Source organism: Watersipora subatra, chromosome 7, assembly GCF_963576615.1.
Source record: "Watersipora subatra chromosome 7, tzWatSuba1.1, whole genome shotgun sequence".
In the NCBI taxonomy this organism is placed as follows: Eukaryota; Metazoa; Bryozoa; class Gymnolaemata; order Cheilostomatida; family Watersiporidae; genus Watersipora; species Watersipora subatra.
Window position 1 is genome coordinate 31,842,195 of NC_088714.1, and position 19,197 is coordinate 31,861,391.

Genomic DNA, 19,197 nt, shown 5'->3' on the forward strand with positions numbered 1-19,197 from the left:
TGTCTGTAGACATCATTTACAGATAGGACCGATAAAGATGATGAAAACTTACTACGCTGAATCAATAGTTGCAGACCGTGTATTGTTAATGCCATATGAGAACATCAAAGACGATCCCTTTATGCAAGGGGGAGACTTTGTAATCAGTGAGGTTGGTCACCTGCTATTAGTTCACCGAACGACAGAATCGGCTAATGACCGACCTAGCCTCAGTACCATCACTAAAATTCTCAAACCAGAGTAGAGCCGTTAGACCAGAGAGAGTGGTTAGACCTTATCATCAATGGTAGGTTGGATGGTGTCTCAATTGCTTGATTTGTTTTTTATGTGATCCCGTAATAGATGGTACTAATCGTTGATGGGAGTCAGGAGATTACCTAGTTGGATGAAAAGCCTTGTCTATATCATATTATATTTTTCATTTAATGTCAACATTGATGTTTATTTAAAGTGATTGAAAAGGATACACAGCTACCTTTTTGGTTTTTTATTTATTCGGTGAAAAAATGATTGGTTTTTAAATCCAAAGTACAAACATGATTTTTTTTTATAGCTACGGCACAAACATGATTGCTTTTTATAGCTATGGCACAACCATGATTGCTTTTTAGTTGTAAGATAGAACCATGATTGGTTTTTGTTAAACAGAATCATGATTGATTCTTATTTGTAAGACAGGAATATAATTGGCTATTATTTGTTAAACTTGAACGTAGTTCATTCTTATTTGAAAAGTCGAAACATGATTGGTTGTTATTTGTACGGTAGGAAAATGATTGGTTGTGATTTGTACAGTGGGAAAATGATTGGTTGTTATTTGTACGGTAGGAGCATGACTAGTTTTTGTGAAACAAGATCATGTTTGGCTTTTATTTGTAAGACATAGATATGATTGGTTCTTGTAAGACTGAAACATGATTCATTCTCATTTGAAAGGCAGAAATGTAATTGGTTCTTATTTGTAAGCTAAGAACATGATTTGTTTACGTGAAACAGTGTCATGATTGGTTCTCATTGGTAGGATGATAACATTATTGGCGCTTCACACCATGCGCAATGACTTGTTATTTAAATTATTCTTTCAAAAATTTTAGCATACAGTTTATATTGTCGACATAATGGTTGTTACTTTAACAAATTATTCTCATATTGTTTATGACTAATAAACATTGGTTGATGGCATATTCAATCGTTGTAGTTTGGGGGTGCAGTTGATCTATCGTACCAATACTGGTCAGAGACTGCTTATGGAAATTCTCTTCTCTCAGAAATGGTTTGATAACTTACTATAACAGGCAGTAACTGGAGGTGACTCAAGGATATTCATTGTATAGGGAGCCTATGATGTGTTTTGTCTAATCCTCGAAAGAGGCGACAAAATACTGATGTAAACTTCTTTTCAATTAACTGTCACACAATTGAACTCCCAAGTTGATATATTTTGCTACTAAATTACGAGATATAACTTTATTTTTTATTTAGGACCACTGATCACTCAGTTGTAACTTTTAGACATATTTATGCTTGTTGAACTCTTGGCTGATGATGAATGCAAGAATATTCATTGTATGAGGGAGCCTATGATGTGTTTTTGTCTAAACCTCAAAAGAGATGACAAAATACTGATGTGAACTTCTTTTCAACTGAATGTCATGCAATTTAACTTCTAAGTTATCTATTTTCCTACTGAATTACGAGATGCAGCTATATTTTGTATTTATGATTATTGGTCACTCACTGGTAGCTTTTAGATGTTTATCTTATTGATTTGAACACTTTTCTGGTAATGAATGCAAGGATATTCATTATAGAAGGAACCTATGATGTGTTTTTGTCTAATCCTCGAAAGAGACGACCAAATGCTGATGCAAACTTCTTCTCAATTGAATGTCGTGCAAAGTAACGGAATTTATGTTCATGAAATATAGCTCGTTCAGAAGAAACTGGTTCATCAGTTTGATTTAGCCACCTTTACCCTATATAATATGTTAACATTTTAACATGGTAACATTTACGTATGTTACTATGCATAGTGCAATAGGAATCATCAGTGCTCCACAACTCTATCTCAAATACTTTTAAGGCGTTGCCTCGCAGTGACTATATTTGGTTTATCTAAAACTGATGTTCATGGTATATTTTGTTAACAGTACTAGTTTGGTAGTTATATTGTGAGTGACATGCCAGTACAAGGGTGATTTTAGTTTATGCATTTTATAAAGAAACTCATCAGAAAATGCCAACTTTCATTGAACAAACTTACTTCTCATCCTGCTTCATACTTGAAATGTTTTCATATAACTCTTCCACTTGGTCTATTGAATATGAAATACATGTATTGAATTGAGCTATATTTCAATTGAATATGGAATATAGCTCAAGTTCATGAGATTATAGTTCATTGGTGTACTTTACTAACATGTGCTCTATAACACACATGTTGATATAGTACCATGGGAGCACTTTTCGTTTCATTACCTCATCAATCATCAACTAAGATGATTGATGAGTGTCAAGAGTCAAGTCAATTGTCTCAAAGTGTCACGTCGATGACAACTGTTATAGCCGTTATAGCTATGTAGTCGACTTTCGATGGCAACTACAATATTAATTATAGCCATGTATCGGGCTAGCAGGGAAAATTAATAGACTGCAACTAGCTGTAAACCTTCCTTTAATGAAAACTTATATAGCCATAGCGTTTTGGTTTGGCAAGTCACTAGGACAAGTTATGGAAAAGCTATCAAGTACAAGATGACTACCTCAAGCATCGCTGAAAAAAGTACTTCATGGACTACAGAACATGCTGAGTGTGTTGAATTTTACAATAGACATCTAAAATATAACTAAACATACCTTAGCTCTATATGGGGTGAACCATGTAGAGACTCTCAGTCTATGGGCTGAACCAATAAACAATAGTCACTGCTGGAGCTAGCAAAAAGGTCATAGAGCAACCATCAACCAAATTCTACCAGATGAGAGTCTTCACTTGATTGATGCTAGAAGCAGGTTGCGGCCGGAAACCAGACAATGGCATGCTGTTGTCAAACTTTAATGTTCAGCTCTTAGTTGAGCAATGGAAAACTTGTTTTAGTATAATCTTCAAAAGAAATTAGTAATAGTCATGACAAATCACAAGCCCTCTGTGACACCATTTGGAAGCATGCTTATAGATGAGCTACTTCCATGAATTCATGCATTCCACTTTTGGTTACAGTAATTTAGTCGCGTATGTGTCATTTTAGACATCTGGAAGACTGATGAGGCAAAGATAAAAAAGATAGATAAGGTTTAGGATGTGGTAGTCCTAAATAGCTCAGAAATGTTGAATAAAAAACAGAGAAGATGAACTCTTGTCTGAAGTAATTCAGTTCATAGCAATTCATTCCATATACATGTATTTGACTTATCTTTTGAGGAAGCTATGATGAAGCCATCCCATGGTTGTAAATCGCTGTTGATAATGAACAGAAAATTCTCGATGCTCGCGACTAGACTGGTCATTCTTATGAACTCCAGGGCCGAGGTGCGGATTGACTCTCATACTGCATTGCTTACAATGCCTAGACTTATTGAGTTCATGGTTAGTCAATGTCATGAAAGATTAAACTGAAGCCCACGAAGCAAAAACACCTGAGGCTTATTGCAACACCAGATAGACCATTGTGGATACTGGCAACCATAGATATAATAAACCTTATATTACTATATAGGTTTACTATATCTATGCTGGCAACTGATATTCAATATTTTGGGCACGGATATATAATAGTCATTCACTACTATTCTCGATACTCAAAGCTGGCGCTGTAAGGAACTAAAGTTTTCCTATTTTGATGATGTACAAAATGCTCTCAGGGCATGGAAGTACTGAGATTGTTGTATACCACAATAGATTACAATAAGCTGGTCCAAGAATTTGAGAACTGCGCTAGAGAATATGAATTCATGCGCGTTACTAGCAGTCTTCTATATGCGACCAAAGAGATGATTTTGTTGAAATTTCATTTCATGACAATTAGAAAGATTGATGAAATAAGGTGCGTATGCTATATTAGACATTGTGAGGAAATTCAGTGTATTTATATCTAGATATATATGATTATGAAGCTGTAAAAGGTGCTACGAAATGCAAAGAATTATCAGTACAAACTAATGTATTCATTCTAATATGTATTTTTGCTCATACATGTTATCATTGTAATATAAATGAGATAACTTTTGATAAATCAAAATGAAACATAGTGTTGAAAGGCCTTAAATATTTTAATAGATTTATGAAACATGCTAGTGGACTTTTTTCTTATTGATTGTCAGTTACAACATTTCTACATGCTTTCCTGATCTAGCCCAACCAGCATAAAAGCTTAATTGTGTTCAACATACCGATGTGAACCGATACTAATTTTGAAGATGCCACTACCTTTAAACTGAGGCTCCTCTTTTTGATAATAAAAATTTAGAAGTAAATTTGATGTGTGCAAATGCAGAGGGAGCTTTATACTGAAGTGTTTTTAATTTCAATTAAGAGATGGCTATTAAAATGTAACTGTATGTGGTGAGAAAGCATGTACATTGAAAGCATTAAGATTTTAAAATGGTACATATAAAATAAGATTAATCTGTTTTGTTGCAATGTGATAATTTTCCTAAATGCAAGCAATGATATACAGCCCCCATCACATGGGGGGCTGTATATCGTTGGCACAAACATTTTACGGACAACTGTCTTCTTTCGAGGAAAAACAACTCCTTAAAAACCTAAAAGTATAAAATACAGAAATCTCTCCCACTTTTAATTTTTGGAGTAAGATTTAGCTAGAAGCACAACCATAATTTTATAATTCACAAAAATTAAAACATTTAACTCTGTCAATTTGAAATAATTTGTTCTAATGTGGCCTAATGTTGGCAATATCGATACCAACAGGCCTGCCAACCCAGGAGTGGGGCAATGCGTGAGATTTGGTTTTGGGGCAATTGATGTATCAATGATAGTATATATAAAATTGTGGAAGTTGGGGCAAAAATCTCACGCATTTTCATTTTTTTCTTTGGGGGTGATTGCGTGAGTCTCACGCCCAATGAGTGAGAGTTGGCAGGTATGGATAGGCCTACCAATGTCTTATATAAAAGTCCGTGACTAACTCAGCGAGCCACACTCGGCCGGGTGCAGTACCACGTGCGATGGTACATGCAAGTAGCGCTCGATGCTATTGGCTGCGCTCTACCTTTACAGATAACTGCAAGGGCAAAGTTCACAACAAAGCTTGCAAATGCAGCACACTACGCAAGTAAAATACGAACAGCCTGATTCAACGATTTACTTATGGAACTTGTAGTAACTCTTAGACTAGGAGGCGTTCCGGATTTTCACCTTTTAGAAGCGTCTGCGCTAGTATTTTTTACGTAGAGCGAGGGCACACAGCTTTGGACGTTTTGTCTAGTTGTATGTTCCAACTTAGATCAAGCTTTAGATAAAAATAATTTCTATAGCTATAACCATGTTTTTGCTTCACTATCGATATAAAAATATCTAAAAGTAAAATTGAGTACCTTTTATTTATACATGTATACATCTATTTCACATGAAACAAATTTAATATAGTTTTGCGTTGCACTTTAATAATATTAAAGGTAACATTTAAATATCAAGATTCATCTTAGCTCCAAAAGTTTTTTTCTAAAGCCCTGATGGTGCAGCAACATTTTTGCGATACCCTTTGTGAGCTTCATTAACTAACCATTCATACGCGCATAATTAACCTGACAGTTGGCAACTCAGTTTGGCATGTGACTTATTACATAGTTATTTATGGGTGCCTTTTTGAAAAACATTATTTTGTCAGTATGATTTTTTAGAAATACTGAGAGCACTTTAAGATAATATTGAAAGGCTCTATCCAATATTGCCAACTAAGATGGATGTGAAGGAAGTGTGTAAGAGCCTAACAACTCTATTAGACACATCTCAGAAAGCTATTGATCAGTGTAGAGCACATCTTTCTCAAGGTATAAGATTTCATCTTTCTCAACAGTAACTCTGACTTGGCTATTTCTGTGTTTAAAGTTATAATTCATTCAGCTAGTACTCACTTGTATGTTCTAAAACTTTATATTACAGGTTCAGTCTATTACTCACTTGTATGTTCTAAGGTGTACTTTATATTACAGGTTCAGTCTAGTACTCACTTGTATGTTCTAAGGTGTACTTTATATTACAGGTTCAGTCTAGTACTCACTTGTATGTTCTAAGGTGTACTTTATATTACAGGTTCAGTCTATTACTCACTTGTATGTTCTAAGGTGTACTTTATATTACAGGTTCAGTCTAGTACTCACTTGTATGTTCTAAGGTGTACTTTATATTACAGGTTCAGTCTATTTTTCAAGCTCATCTAGCGCCTACCTGTTATTTTAAGTTTGATTTCATATTTTCAGGTTCAGTTAAGAATGCTGTAGAATTTCAGATGAGTGGCTCTTGGTCAAATGTTGCAGGCAGTTTTTTTCAGATTGCTCATGCATATGCTGCCGAATATAAAAGGTAAACTTTTTGTATTCTATCATTTGTTGCGCTCACTAATTGACAGCAATGATATACAGCCCCCCATGTGGGGGGGGGGGCTGTATATCATTGCTGTCAGTAGCTAATATTGGATGTTTCATGATTTTCTACATTAATTACACTTTTGTGTCTAATCTAAACACTATTTCAGGATAACTGTGGTTGGCTACTCTCTATATAAACTTTCAGTACTAGATTTTTCTTACGAGATTGTAGAGAATTTGGGTCTGATGTTTTACCTGTAATCATTGTTATCGTGTCAAATTATGTTATGCTACTGTTTCAACATTTATAAAAAGGTTGAAGAGGCTGTAACTTGTGGCTTGTTTCTAGCTATTTTAAATGGAATAATTGTATATTTCAAATAAATAAATTGTTTAAATAAATAAATGTACACGTGCAGACACAAAAGGGTGAAAGTAGTTTTTATGGTAATATATGAATACTACCCAATTTTTCAACTCATACTTCTCAGAAGTGCATAATAAACCACTGATAAAATACTTCATGTATGACTCATACTGAGCAAAAAACAGGCTTAAAGGAGGCATATTCAAGATTTATTTATTTTTATCTGACGACAAAATGTTAGTTCTTTGTTAAAAGGTGCAAAGTTCTCTTGTTTGACCAGATCTAATCGAATAAATTTGAGCGCCTGTACTTTGTAGGCTTGGAATTACTAAATATGCACAACTCGAGGATTTCTGTCGACAGAACTTTGCAAATGCAGAGATTCAAGATTGTGTGACGGCCTTGGATGAAGTTGAAGTAAGTTTGTATTGACTCCGATTACAATTCTTAAAGGTTGACTTGCAACAAAATTCACATTACAGTTATTTGATATAAAAAGATTCACCATATCTTACTCTGTTGTGTTGTAGGTGCAAAATATGTAAAAAGGTGATTACAAGCTCTTAAAAGCTCAAAAACGAACGGAAAATTGCAGCCACACGAGACCACCGTAGTTTGGATTCTCTTTCCAAAACGGCTCAAATGTGACGCAGTTGTGAAAGATGGTTTCTGTTTACACTTTCATGCAACCTTATTCGTCAAAATATTTTCACAAATATACTTCACGCATTCAATAAAACCATGTCTATTGTTCTTACACGTCTATTTTATTGTCATCGTAATGCTGTCACTTTTAGCAGTGATATCCTATAACTTACCGCAAAAATTTGTTTAATTTTTTAGCCTCAGCTTGAAGGAATACATATCATTGTCTGATAATCATGACAAGCCTGTAGGTCACTTGTGATAATGAAAAAGTGCTGCAGAAATTATTTGCGCAGTATTGGATCACATGATCAGATTATGACTTGCCGATTAGACCAAACCGAAACAAAACTGTAAAGTAGCGAGCATCTATATTTGATACGGGGTCTTCGGTAAAACCCGAAGTGTTTGTCATAAACTAGTGCTACGATAAGTTTTATATTGAGCTTTTTATTGGCCTTTCAATTCACGTGAGAACATCACGTGACAAGACAATAACCGCGGCTTTTCGTTTTTGAGCTTTTAAGAGCTTGTAATCACATTTCCTATGGTGCCTTGCAGTGCCTCGCGTTGCGTGTTCACAACTTGAGTTGTACAACTTGAGTTGTACAACTCGAGTTGTGAACACACAACGCGACTTTGTAAAAGTAAGGTGCAATATATTGGTATTACGGTAGCATAACCGTAGATCTGGTTATATTAACAATGGTACATCAATAGGCACCAGTTAGCTAATAGAAATTAAACTATGTATGTATGTATGTACTGTAAAACTAGAGCTAATGGCGAATTATAGTGTGCCGAGTTTGCAACTCGAGTTATATTTACACAACTCGAGTTGTGCAACTCGAGCACAAATCGAGTTGTGTAAATATAACTCGAGTTGTACAACTCGAGTTGCACAACTCTAGCTGATCAAAAACCCAAGCCGAGTTCTTTCAACAGCAACTCGAGTTCAACAACTCGGCTTGAGAACATGGAACGCGAAGTACTTTTTTGGTGCATCATTAAACGCCGTTGAAATAATTTCTATGTTCATTTTCGGTGTTCATTCAGTTTATTGTCAGGTTCTAGAGAGATCACTCTTTTTTCATTTGAAAAAGAAGTGGTCCGGCTCCCACATAGATTGTTTTTTAGTTTGCTATTTACATTCTACAATTGTTTTTGTCTCTTTATATTTATAGAAATAAATATGTGCAAATTTCGCCAATATATATAATTTAAATATGTATATATATTTAAATTATTATTATTAAATTTCTGTAAATGTTCTGTAAATGAGACACCCCAATTACTCATTATGCTTTTTTTACAAACCCGTGTTAGTTTTGCGTAACACAACTCGCGTTCATCAAAAACCCAGGCTGAGTTGTACAACTCGGCAACTCGAGTTGTGAACACGCAACGCGAGGCACTGTAAGGCACCATACATTTCCACATATTTGGCACCTACAACACAACAGAGTAAGACATGGTGAATCTTTTGATACCAAATAACTGTAATGTGAATTTTATTGCAAGTCAACCTTTAAGCAATACAGCGGGCACTAACTAAACCTATAGGGAGATAATAGTACACAAAAGTAGTAAAAGTTATATTTTACTTGGTACTTGTACATTATAGACACTTGAATACAGGTGTCTTTAAAATGATACATTGTAATTATTGCATCATTTCTTTTCAATTAGTGAAAATTGCATCCTTGCAGCAGTGTGATAATAAAACAGCAACACCAACATAGTTCAAACAAAACTATTTCTTTGCCACTAAACTAGTACCTGTTACAACTCGTTTTTTTAATTAAAGAAATGGTACTAATAAAATCTTGGGCTGATCTACTGTAGGATGGGTGGCAGGAATTTTTCTCAAAAATTGAGGAAAGGCTTCTCGAAAACAGCAACCCTCAGTCTGAAGTGGTACAAGTAGGAGACTTATTTACCTTTGATTCTCCTCTTACTGACCTTGACACTGGCGAGCAAGTGTCTGTACAGAGTCTAGGAGGAGGCGATAAGAAGGTTTTGCTCATCCTTCTCCGCCACCTCGTTTGAGCTCCATGACGAGATCACATCGCTGATGTACAACTCCACAAAGTACTTATTTTGTCTGTTTTTTAAATATATTTTTTGATTTTATGGTCAACATGTCTCATCATTGGAGTGCATGCTAATGAAACACTTACTGAGGATCTCTGAATTATCGTTTTGAAGGATGAGTTGGGGTCAGCAGAGATTGTGATCGTCTCATTTAGCCCTAGTGAAGGTTTGAAGCTCTGGAAGAAGGACACTTCCTGTAATTTCAGGATTCTCGTAGACCCAGAGAAACGTCTCTACAATTATTTTGGACTGGGGCACATGCTGTTCAAGGTGAGTTGGTTGATACTTGTCACCTTATTTTTAGATTGCCAGCTGAAAATATTTACAAAAACTCAATCATCTTTTATTACTTGATCAGATTTTATGAGGTTTAGGCTAATCCAGCCTTTGTAGACTGCAAACATCAGAGTTCTCAGGCTTTAAGCCTTTGTCAAGGTATGGCTTTGGTATGGTATGGTATGGTATGGTATGGGTAACATCTTCATCCAGTACTCAGTAAAATCTAAAGGTCTGCTGCGAAGAACTTAGTTTACGGTAGAGGGCAAAGGAGTGCATATTGAGAGAGCATTGCTGCCGAGAAAAAACCAGTCAATGCCAAAACAAGTTTAAATGGGTTTCTCTTGTTGTCCAGCGAGCAAATACCTGGTTTTCAGTTTTTTAGTGTACAAATAGGTGCATTGACAAATAACACGCTGAAGAAAATTGGCACATACATCGGAAGCATTTTGGTCGGATATAGTATTACTGCATTTCCTTTTATGTTTTGAAGAATATAATATGCGAACTTTTATATATAGGCAAATTTTTTCAGGCGTAATTAATTGCAAATTTAGCTCGGCACAAACCTTTTGGACCCCCCAACTCTATAGGTTTGAACCATAACTCCACCTGGTGTTATCTACACCACACGTGGAGTTTAAGTGAAACTTGTGTTCTGAATGGCAGGAAGCAGCAAGCATTTTTGAGGGCTCCTTATAAAAGGCTGTATGTAGTCTTTGAAATCAGACTCCCGTTGTTCATTGAACTTAATTCTATTAAGAACTGTTGTGTTAGTAGTAAAATGAAATCGTAATCGTTGCAGTCGGGGAAGATGAACATGATGAAAATCTACTACGCCGAAACACTAGCATCAGGGCGTGCCTTGTTGAAGCCCTATGAGAACATCAAAGAAGATCGCTTAATGCAAGGTGGAGATTTCATTGTCAGCGAGACTGGTCACCTGCTACTTGTGGACCGAACAGTGCTAAATGCAACTGATCGGCCTAGCGTCAGCACCTTAGCTAAGGTTCTCAATCCGGAATAAAGTGGTGTTGGTTGGAGCTTTTTCCAAGGTAGGTTGGTTCTGGTTTTTTGGTTCAACTGCTATTTTTGGCTTATAATTAGCTGATGCTTTTGGCTGGTGGGAAGTACTTTTGTTAAAATTAAGGCTATGTAAAAAACTCATGCTGTTTTTGCCATATCGTGTTAAATTTAAACTGCTAGATATGTACACACATTGAGTGTCAACATTTAAAATTGTCTAAAGGGTTGTGAAGTTGTATGATTGGTTCATATCTGTAAGGTACGAAAATGATCATTTCTTAGTTGGAAACTGAGAAAGGTTTTCATTTGTATGGTAAGAATTTAATTGGCCCTCATTTGTATGGTATGAGCATGAAAATTATTGATTTTATTTGTAAAAAGATGTGCAGTGTTTCACATCATGCTTACTAACTTGTTGAAACTATTGCGTTTTTCAAAATCATCCAAAGAAAGCGTTTGTATATAGTTTTATTGGACTATTGCTATTCACTTCAAGAGATCAACTTCATAACCTGCAACACTTTGGTTTTTTCTGTCAGCTGGTACTGTCTGTCTCAATTCATGAAAGGCATACCATGTTTTTTGTAATGTAATAAACTTTGATTGATGGCTCATTCAGTTTTTGTAGTTTGGAGGTACAATTGCTCTATCATACACTTTCTAGTTGCCAACTGCATTTGGAATTTCTGTTCATCAATGTAATGTGTTGTGAAGGTACGAATGTGACTAGCTAATGAATGTGATATCTGTTGCAGTAACATTGGCTATTAGTATCATCCGTCTGCGTATTCTAGCATTTATCAGTCCCTTGTTGTTCAATCTCATACCTCTTTTTTCCTTCCACCTTTTTCTCTTTCCACCTTTTCCTTTCTCTATTCTTGTTTTATCTTTTTCGCCTTAATTTTTGTGAGTTTCCAACTTTGTCATCCTCTCCTTTAGTAACAGTTGATCAAATTTTCACATCCACTTTTCTCCATTTTTTTGTATTGAACATTTTTCTCTCTTTCCCACTCTTCCTGATCATTTTGTCTCGCTGCCTCTGGCACTTACCTTTAACCTCTCTCTCTTATTTTCACCCTCACTACTTCGATTGTTCCATCTCCCTCTCTGCTGTGTCTGCCAGGCATTGCTGGTCTTGTGTCTCGGGTTGCATGCCAATTCGCCTCATTGTGGCTGCATTGAGGTTGGTAACGTCAGTTCCCGAGTCGATTCTAAACTAAGTCGCTTGTCCATTCACCCCAAACAACGCATTGAAGCTATTACTCTTGTTGATGTTTCTCAATCCATGTACCCATAAGGAGTCATCACTAGTTTCTAACATAACATCCGCCATATAATCAGCAATGACGCTCCCTCTTTTTCATTTTTCACTATAGCTGTCTCCTCTTACTTTGCCAGTCCTCACTGCTCCGCTGATCTGTTCTCTATGGCTGCTCCATCCAATTTTTCCTTCCCTCATGGTATTTGACTTTTTTAGACAATTTTGTGAAAGAGGTCCTTTGTTTGTACAGCCGTACCATGAGATGTTGTTTTCCTATTGTCTTGCTTTACCATTTGCACGGTCTCAACTCATTTTCATTTCCATGTAGCACGATATTCACGGGCAATGCTTGTAGAAGTGCCCTAGTTTGCCACAGTTTCGAGAAATCTGGCTTCTTCTTTAGGTTGTTTTCTCAACCACGCTTAGATCCTCACTCTCTCTCCCCTGCAGGTTTGCTAAGCTGTCTTGCATTGCGTGCGTTTTTCACAGAATCTGGTTAAATTGATTGTCTCTCTTTGAAAAATCGGGTTCTTCAATTCTTGATTCCATTGATGAGGATGTGTGTGATCAAATCATCTTCCAAAATTTCCAGTCTCCACGATGTCACCAATGGGGCTACTCTTTGAATGAATGTGCTGAATTTCTCTTCTGACCGCTGCTTTGTGCTGCAGCAAAGTCCTGTTCACCTCTTCAGTAGAGTAGGCCTCAAATCTATCTACTACTCTCTCATACCTCAGTTCACCCATCCCCATTGTAAATGCCTCCAAGATTGTCAAACTCGTTTCTCCTATGTTGCACACCAGTTTCGCCTCTTTCTTTGTCCTCATCTTTGCTCTTATTTCCATCAGTCCTTTCACCTTAACTCCAAAATCAACTGTCAATTCTTCTATTTCAAACACTGTCTTAAACCTCTTCCAGCTTTCTACCTCGTGGCTCTGTATTTTGAGTTCGCTGATCTTAATCTTTCCAGACATCTCTACATTTTTCTCTCTCACCTTGCCAAGTCCCACTCAAGGGGATTCCCAGATCGCCGTAATGTTTTAGTTGAACAATCATGCCTCAAACTCTGTTACCCGTAGTACAAGGAAATGTGTCGTAAAGGTGCCAACCTGACTAGTTGGTTGTCTGTAGCAGTATCTGTTGTAGTATTAGCTATCAGTCTTGTTTGTCTGTAATTGCTGCACGGTCAGTGTATCTGAAGGTTTGTCAGTCCCTTGTTTAAATTCGTTCTTTCACTTCTCCTGTTCTAGTTTTCTCACCTTTTCACCAATTTTTGTGAGTCTCCTTTGTATTAATACACCCTGTTAATAACAGCGAGTCAACTCTTCACAATAAAGAACCTACTTGATATTTTTTACAGACAATAGACAACAGACAATACCTAGAAGTAACTGAAGTATATTCATCGTATAAGGAGCCCATGATGTGTTTTTGTTTAAATCTCAGAAGAGACGACAAAATACTGATGTAAACTTCTTTTCCATTGAATGTCATGCAATTGAACTTTTAAGTTATCTATTTTCCTACTGATTTGCAAGATAAACTATATTTTTTACTTGATATTAAAGGTTAATTAGGAATAATTTTTACATATATTTTATATTGGCTCAAACCTCTTCCTAATAATGAATGCAAGGATGTACATTGTTCAAGTAGCCCATGATGTATTTTTGTCTAAACCTCAGAAGAGACGAAAAAATACTGATGTAAACTTCTTGTCAACTGAATGTCATGCACTCAAACTTTCAAGTTATCTATTTTCTTACTGAATTACGAGACGCAGCTATATTTTGTAATTAAGATTATTGGTCACTCACCATTAGCTTTTAGATGTATATTTTACTGATTTGAACGCTTTTCTGGTAATGAATGCTAGGATATTCATTATAGAAGGAACCTATGATGTGTTTTTGTCTAATCCTCGAAAGAGACGACAAAATGCTGATGCAAACTTCTTCTCTATGGAATGTCGTGCAAAGTAACGGAACTTATGTTCATGAAATATAGCTCGTTCAGAAGACACTGGTTCATCAGTTTGATTTAGCCACCTTTACCCTATAACATGGTAATATTTACGTATGTTACTATGCATAGTGCAATAGGAATCATCAGTGCTCCACAACTCTATCTCAAATACTTTTAAGGTGTTGCCTCGCAGTGACTATATTTGGTTTATCTAAAACTAATGTTCATGGTATGTATTGTTAATAGTACTAGTTTGGTAGTTATATTGTCAGTGAAATGCCAGTACAAGGGTGATTTTAGTTCATGCATTTTATAAAGAAACTCATCAGAAAATGCCAACTGTTTCATTGAACAAACTTACTTCTAATCCTGTTGCATACTTGAAATGTTTTCATATAACTCTTCCACTTGGTCTAAAACAGGTTTTATCTCATCATTATCATATTATTGTACATGTAATATAGCCAGTATCTTGTTGTAAAGCAATGCTTTTTAATGACTTTGTTCGCAATAGCAGTATGAGATGCTACCTGTGTATAGAAGATGCGTAATCTCACAAACATTCAACAATTTATTTCTTAGCATTCTCAAATATTTTATCATCAGGTGCATATAAAATCATTTACTTTATTACCACAAGGTCAGCAAACTAACTTGAAATCATAGTACAGCCAGTGACTTTCTTGTTGCAGGACATCATCCTGTAACTATTGCATACCTTTTCCTTAGTCAAATCAAGTTTTATTTTGCCGAAGAGAAATAAGAAGGTAGAACACCTGTGATCCTATTAATCTGCTAGTATATCTGGATTGAATCTATCATTTGAGATGTTTTCAGGAAAGCTAATAGAAGCGTAGTCCTTGGTCACAAGCGAAGTTGAGTACACATGTTTTGTAAACTGGCTGATATGTTTTGCAGCTCTAGGTAACAAGAACAGTTTTAGAATTGTCTGCTTTTACAAGGTGGTTGGCTTAATTCTATCAAGAGCCGATTTGTCTGGCTGTCTACTTGTCTGGTCAAATAGTCTACATGGAACTACTTGTAGGGTCATATTAATTCCACCTGCAGGGAACTGCCTGTTTGGCTGGCTCAATTCTATCAGCAAAGGCCTATCTGTTTGACCCGCTCATTCCATATACTAGAGCTGCTTGCCTGTTGCCTGACCATCTCAATTCCCTCTGTTGGAGGCTGTCTGCTTGTTGTTTTTAATTTTATCTGTATTTGCTTGTCTGACAAGCTCAAATCGATTCCTGCAACAAAACCCTTCCAATCCATCTGCGACGATCTGCGGGCCGGACTGGATCGCATCTATCATTTGAGATGCTCACAGAAAGGTCAATAGAAGTGCAGACTCTGCTCACTGGTGAACTTCATTGTGTTCTGTTAAATAGCAGAAGTCACAGCTTTCAGGTGATGAGTGCAATTTAAGAGTTATCTGCTTTTACAAAAAAATCTTTTTCTCAAAAAAACCAATGCAGTAACCCTCTAAATAGCTTTAAAGTCTGTTTTCAATAGGCACAGCTTTCTGACCTGCAACTATGTCTTGTAAAAAACATTGACGCATCTTATATTGACACCGCTTGAGGTTTCTCATGCGTGTAACCTTGCAGAACCATGGAACATTCTAGATCCCTAAAACAAACTGTTTGTGAAGCCTGGACTAAATAATGATTTGGTAATTTGTATCAGAAATATGATTGGCTAGTTGCTGACTCTGTCTTGCGCACGGTGATAAATACAGGTAATGTATGCTTGGCTAAATGACCTTATGATCTTCTGCATTTCAGCTCTCCACAGTAATGTTAGGTTGCGTTAACACTAGCGTGAGCATAGTGTTGGTGTTTTTCAGTTAAACATTACTGGGTTAGCAACAGATGGTAGGTTGCTTAGGATAGACATTGTTGCTGTAGATGACCACTTTACGCATGCGTTTGGTGTGAGTGCATTTAATTTTTTGCACGTTAGACAAGGTTCAACAGCCAATCTTGGACACAAACAACTAGAACTCCTTGAAAATGAATAAAATTCAAGTGACAACACTGGCTACACATACGAAGTTTTTTGCTCATGTGTGGAGCCTGACCCTTGAAAATTAATGCATTATGTTAAAACATAACATGAACGAACATATTATGTTAGAGAAAACCCTTAATAAAATGCTCTTGTATTTTTTCTGCGTTTTCAAAGTATAAATGCATAAAACCATATATTAAAACCTGTTCAGTTTACATCACAGTTGACTTTCAAAACGCTTAAAAATTCTTCAATAATGGTATAAAATAGTGGTATATCATTGTGACAAGGACAGATAACTCTTAGTTAAAAAAAGTTCAATAGAGACTTGTCCTGTCAGAGCAATAAAAACAAGTAAACCAAAAAGCAGTGCACAATAGGAACAAAAAACAATTTTTAATATACTGAGGTGTATTAAAATACACATTTTAGTACATATGAAATATGTAAAATAAGCGTATTCTACATGTAAATATGTATACCTGAATTGTGATTATTTTATGGAACTGACGCCGTTTTATGGAAATACAGAATCAAGGTGATAGACTGAAAACAGCTAATTATTTTGTTTTGTTTAATCATGCGGGCAGTTAGAAATACAAACATTTTTAGCGCCTACTTGGTAGCAATTTATTATATAACTAGTATCCCTTGTCTAACAATTAATATTACTGTTTGCTGGCCTAGACATACCAAGTAATAAGGTCATGTAGATTAGGGTACAGTACAGGAAATCCTTGGGTTATGAATATTGGCATAAAAAATTCCATTAACTATCGTTCCATCTTACATCATGCACATCGTAACTGATGTAAACAATTGTGAACTAGTTTATAGTACGCAGTGGATGAATATACTTTGTTGTGGTTGTGTCACTCAGTTTCAGTGATCCGCCATTTTGGTTTCTAATAAAGTTGTTTTGTTATATTATTTGTTACATTTTATTGTAGCGCAATAATTTATATAGCAAACATAGAGTGCTTTATTTATGTTCCAATTTACACTGAAATTTGACTTACACCGCGCTATACCAGCGGATAAATGTCGTATCTGGGTTTTTCATGTTGTACAAAACAATACAAAATTTTCATTAAGCCAATCTTATCACTGATGTAATTTCCCTGGTCATTATTTATCCTATGGGGTATTCAGTCTGCACAGATAACTTGTCGCATGGTTTGCAAGTTCATATACACAAGAAATTTACATGTTGCAAATATCAGAGGTAGCAAGGGTTCTTACAATAGATAGTTGGATGCTAAGAAGCTGTGATTATTGCAATCATTTTATAGCTGTTAGAAGGGTTCGTCCAAGGTTTTTTTTAGCAAAAGGTCACCTTATAAGGGTAAATAGCTCCCAAATTACACTTGTTACTTGAGGTCTATTAGACACATCTATTAGTTAACAGAACATACTCAAGTTCACCAGTGAACAGAGTCTACGGTTCTATTGGCCTTTTTGTGAGTGTCTCAAATGATAGATGTGATTCAGTCAGACCAGCAGATGGAGCGGAAAAGTTATGTTGCAGAAAGAGTTGAGCTTGTCAGACAAGCAAGTGCAGATAGAATTGAAAACATCAAGCAGGCAGTCTCTACCAGATGGAATTGAGATGACCAGACAAGCAGCTCTTGTACATAGAATGGGCAGGTCAAACAGGTTGTCCTTTGCTGATAGGACTGAGTTGGCCAGAAAGGTAGTTCTCTGCAAGTGGAATTGAGATGTCCAGACAAATAGTTCCATGTAAACTATTTGACCAGACAAGTAGAAGGCCAGACAAGTCGGCTCTTGATAGAGTTGAGCCAGCCACCTTATAAGAACAGATAATTTCCAAATGCATTTGTTATCTGTAGGTTGCAAAACTTATCTATTAGTTTAAAGAAAATGCTCAAGTTGACCTATAAGTGGAGTGTGTTTTCATTGGCCTTTCTGTGAGCATCTCAAGCAATGGATGTAATTTAGCCAGATCATTGCAGATGGCATGGAAATGTTAGCTGCAGATGGAATTGACCTCGTCATGCTGGCAATTGCAGAATTGAGGAGATCATACAGGTAGTCGTTTGCAAAAAAATGGCATGACCAGACAGGTAGTCTCTTGATAGAGTTGATTCAACTATTTTGTAAGAGCAGACAACTCCAAAGTTGTTATTGAAACAGATGTGAAGGCCATCTATTCCGCCAGATCTTTAGAAATGTTGTGTGACTGTAACAAACTTTGTTTTAAAGACAATATTACAGCACTGTTATGTGATTTTAACCTAAACAAAGTTTTTTTCAGTGAATTTGTGCTGCTAGTTATTGTAGTTAATGTTGCTAGCTTGTGTAATAAAATAGATTTTAATAAAACCATTCATTCAATCCTTCAAAATTCAATAAAAATTGCTTTCCGTAAACAAATTGCAAGTAAAAATTAAAAGCTATGCAAATAACTAACGACTATTATATGCTAAAACGCGAATTTCATAATTTGTAAATCTATAAATCACCAAGCGTAAACTGAAAAGCCTCATGACCATAAATGTTGATACCTCAAAATGTTCTTTATTCTAAACTGATAAGATCAAATGCTTGCATAACTATACCATAGCATTGGTCTAAGACATGGTGGACAGTGACCTTGGTAAGTGTGGGCATCTCGGCTGAAAGGTATAGCATTGTTCGTCTTCAACTTTTTCTCGAGCAGAAATAGAGCCGAGACAAAATTGTCCGGTTTTTGTGTTACAAAAGTAAATTCAAGTGTAATACTTAGTAAATAAATTAACAACTAAAACCTAAGCTGTGACTAAGTAGACACGCCTACATGTACATCATCAAATTGCGAGACAGATTCTTTAGTGACGGAGTGTAACACTACGGCTGGTGCTGAGGTTGAATAAGACAAGAAAGAATATATGTGTCTGAAGTATAATAAGTCATCTAAAATGCTATGAAACTTCAAAGCGTGCATGTTTAGTGCACATTTGATTATCAAACGGGTTGGATAAATGCATTTACCTTTGTG

The 19,197-nt window shown here is 36.0% G+C and overlaps 1 protein-coding gene across 1 annotated transcript; it reads left to right on the forward strand.

Annotated features, from left to right (window-relative positions):
• The first annotated feature begins 5,370 nt into the window (after positions 1 to 5,370).
• Positions 5,371 to 14,241, forward strand: LOC137399998 (uncharacterized). The gene is made up of 8 exons (XM_068086288.1): positions 5,371 to 5,452; positions 5,866 to 6,015; positions 6,445 to 6,547; positions 7,237 to 7,336; positions 9,410 to 9,655; positions 9,773 to 9,928; positions 10,740 to 10,989; positions 13,582 to 14,241. Exons 2-5 carry the CDS (start codon positions 5,925 to 5,927, stop codon positions 9,611 to 9,613), a joined length of 498 nt encoding a protein of 165 aa, XP_067942389.1. The 5' UTR covers positions 5,371 to 5,452; positions 5,866 to 5,924; the 3' UTR covers positions 9,614 to 9,655; positions 9,773 to 9,928; positions 10,740 to 10,989; positions 13,582 to 14,241.
• Positions 14,242 to 19,197: the final 4,956 nt, after the last annotated feature.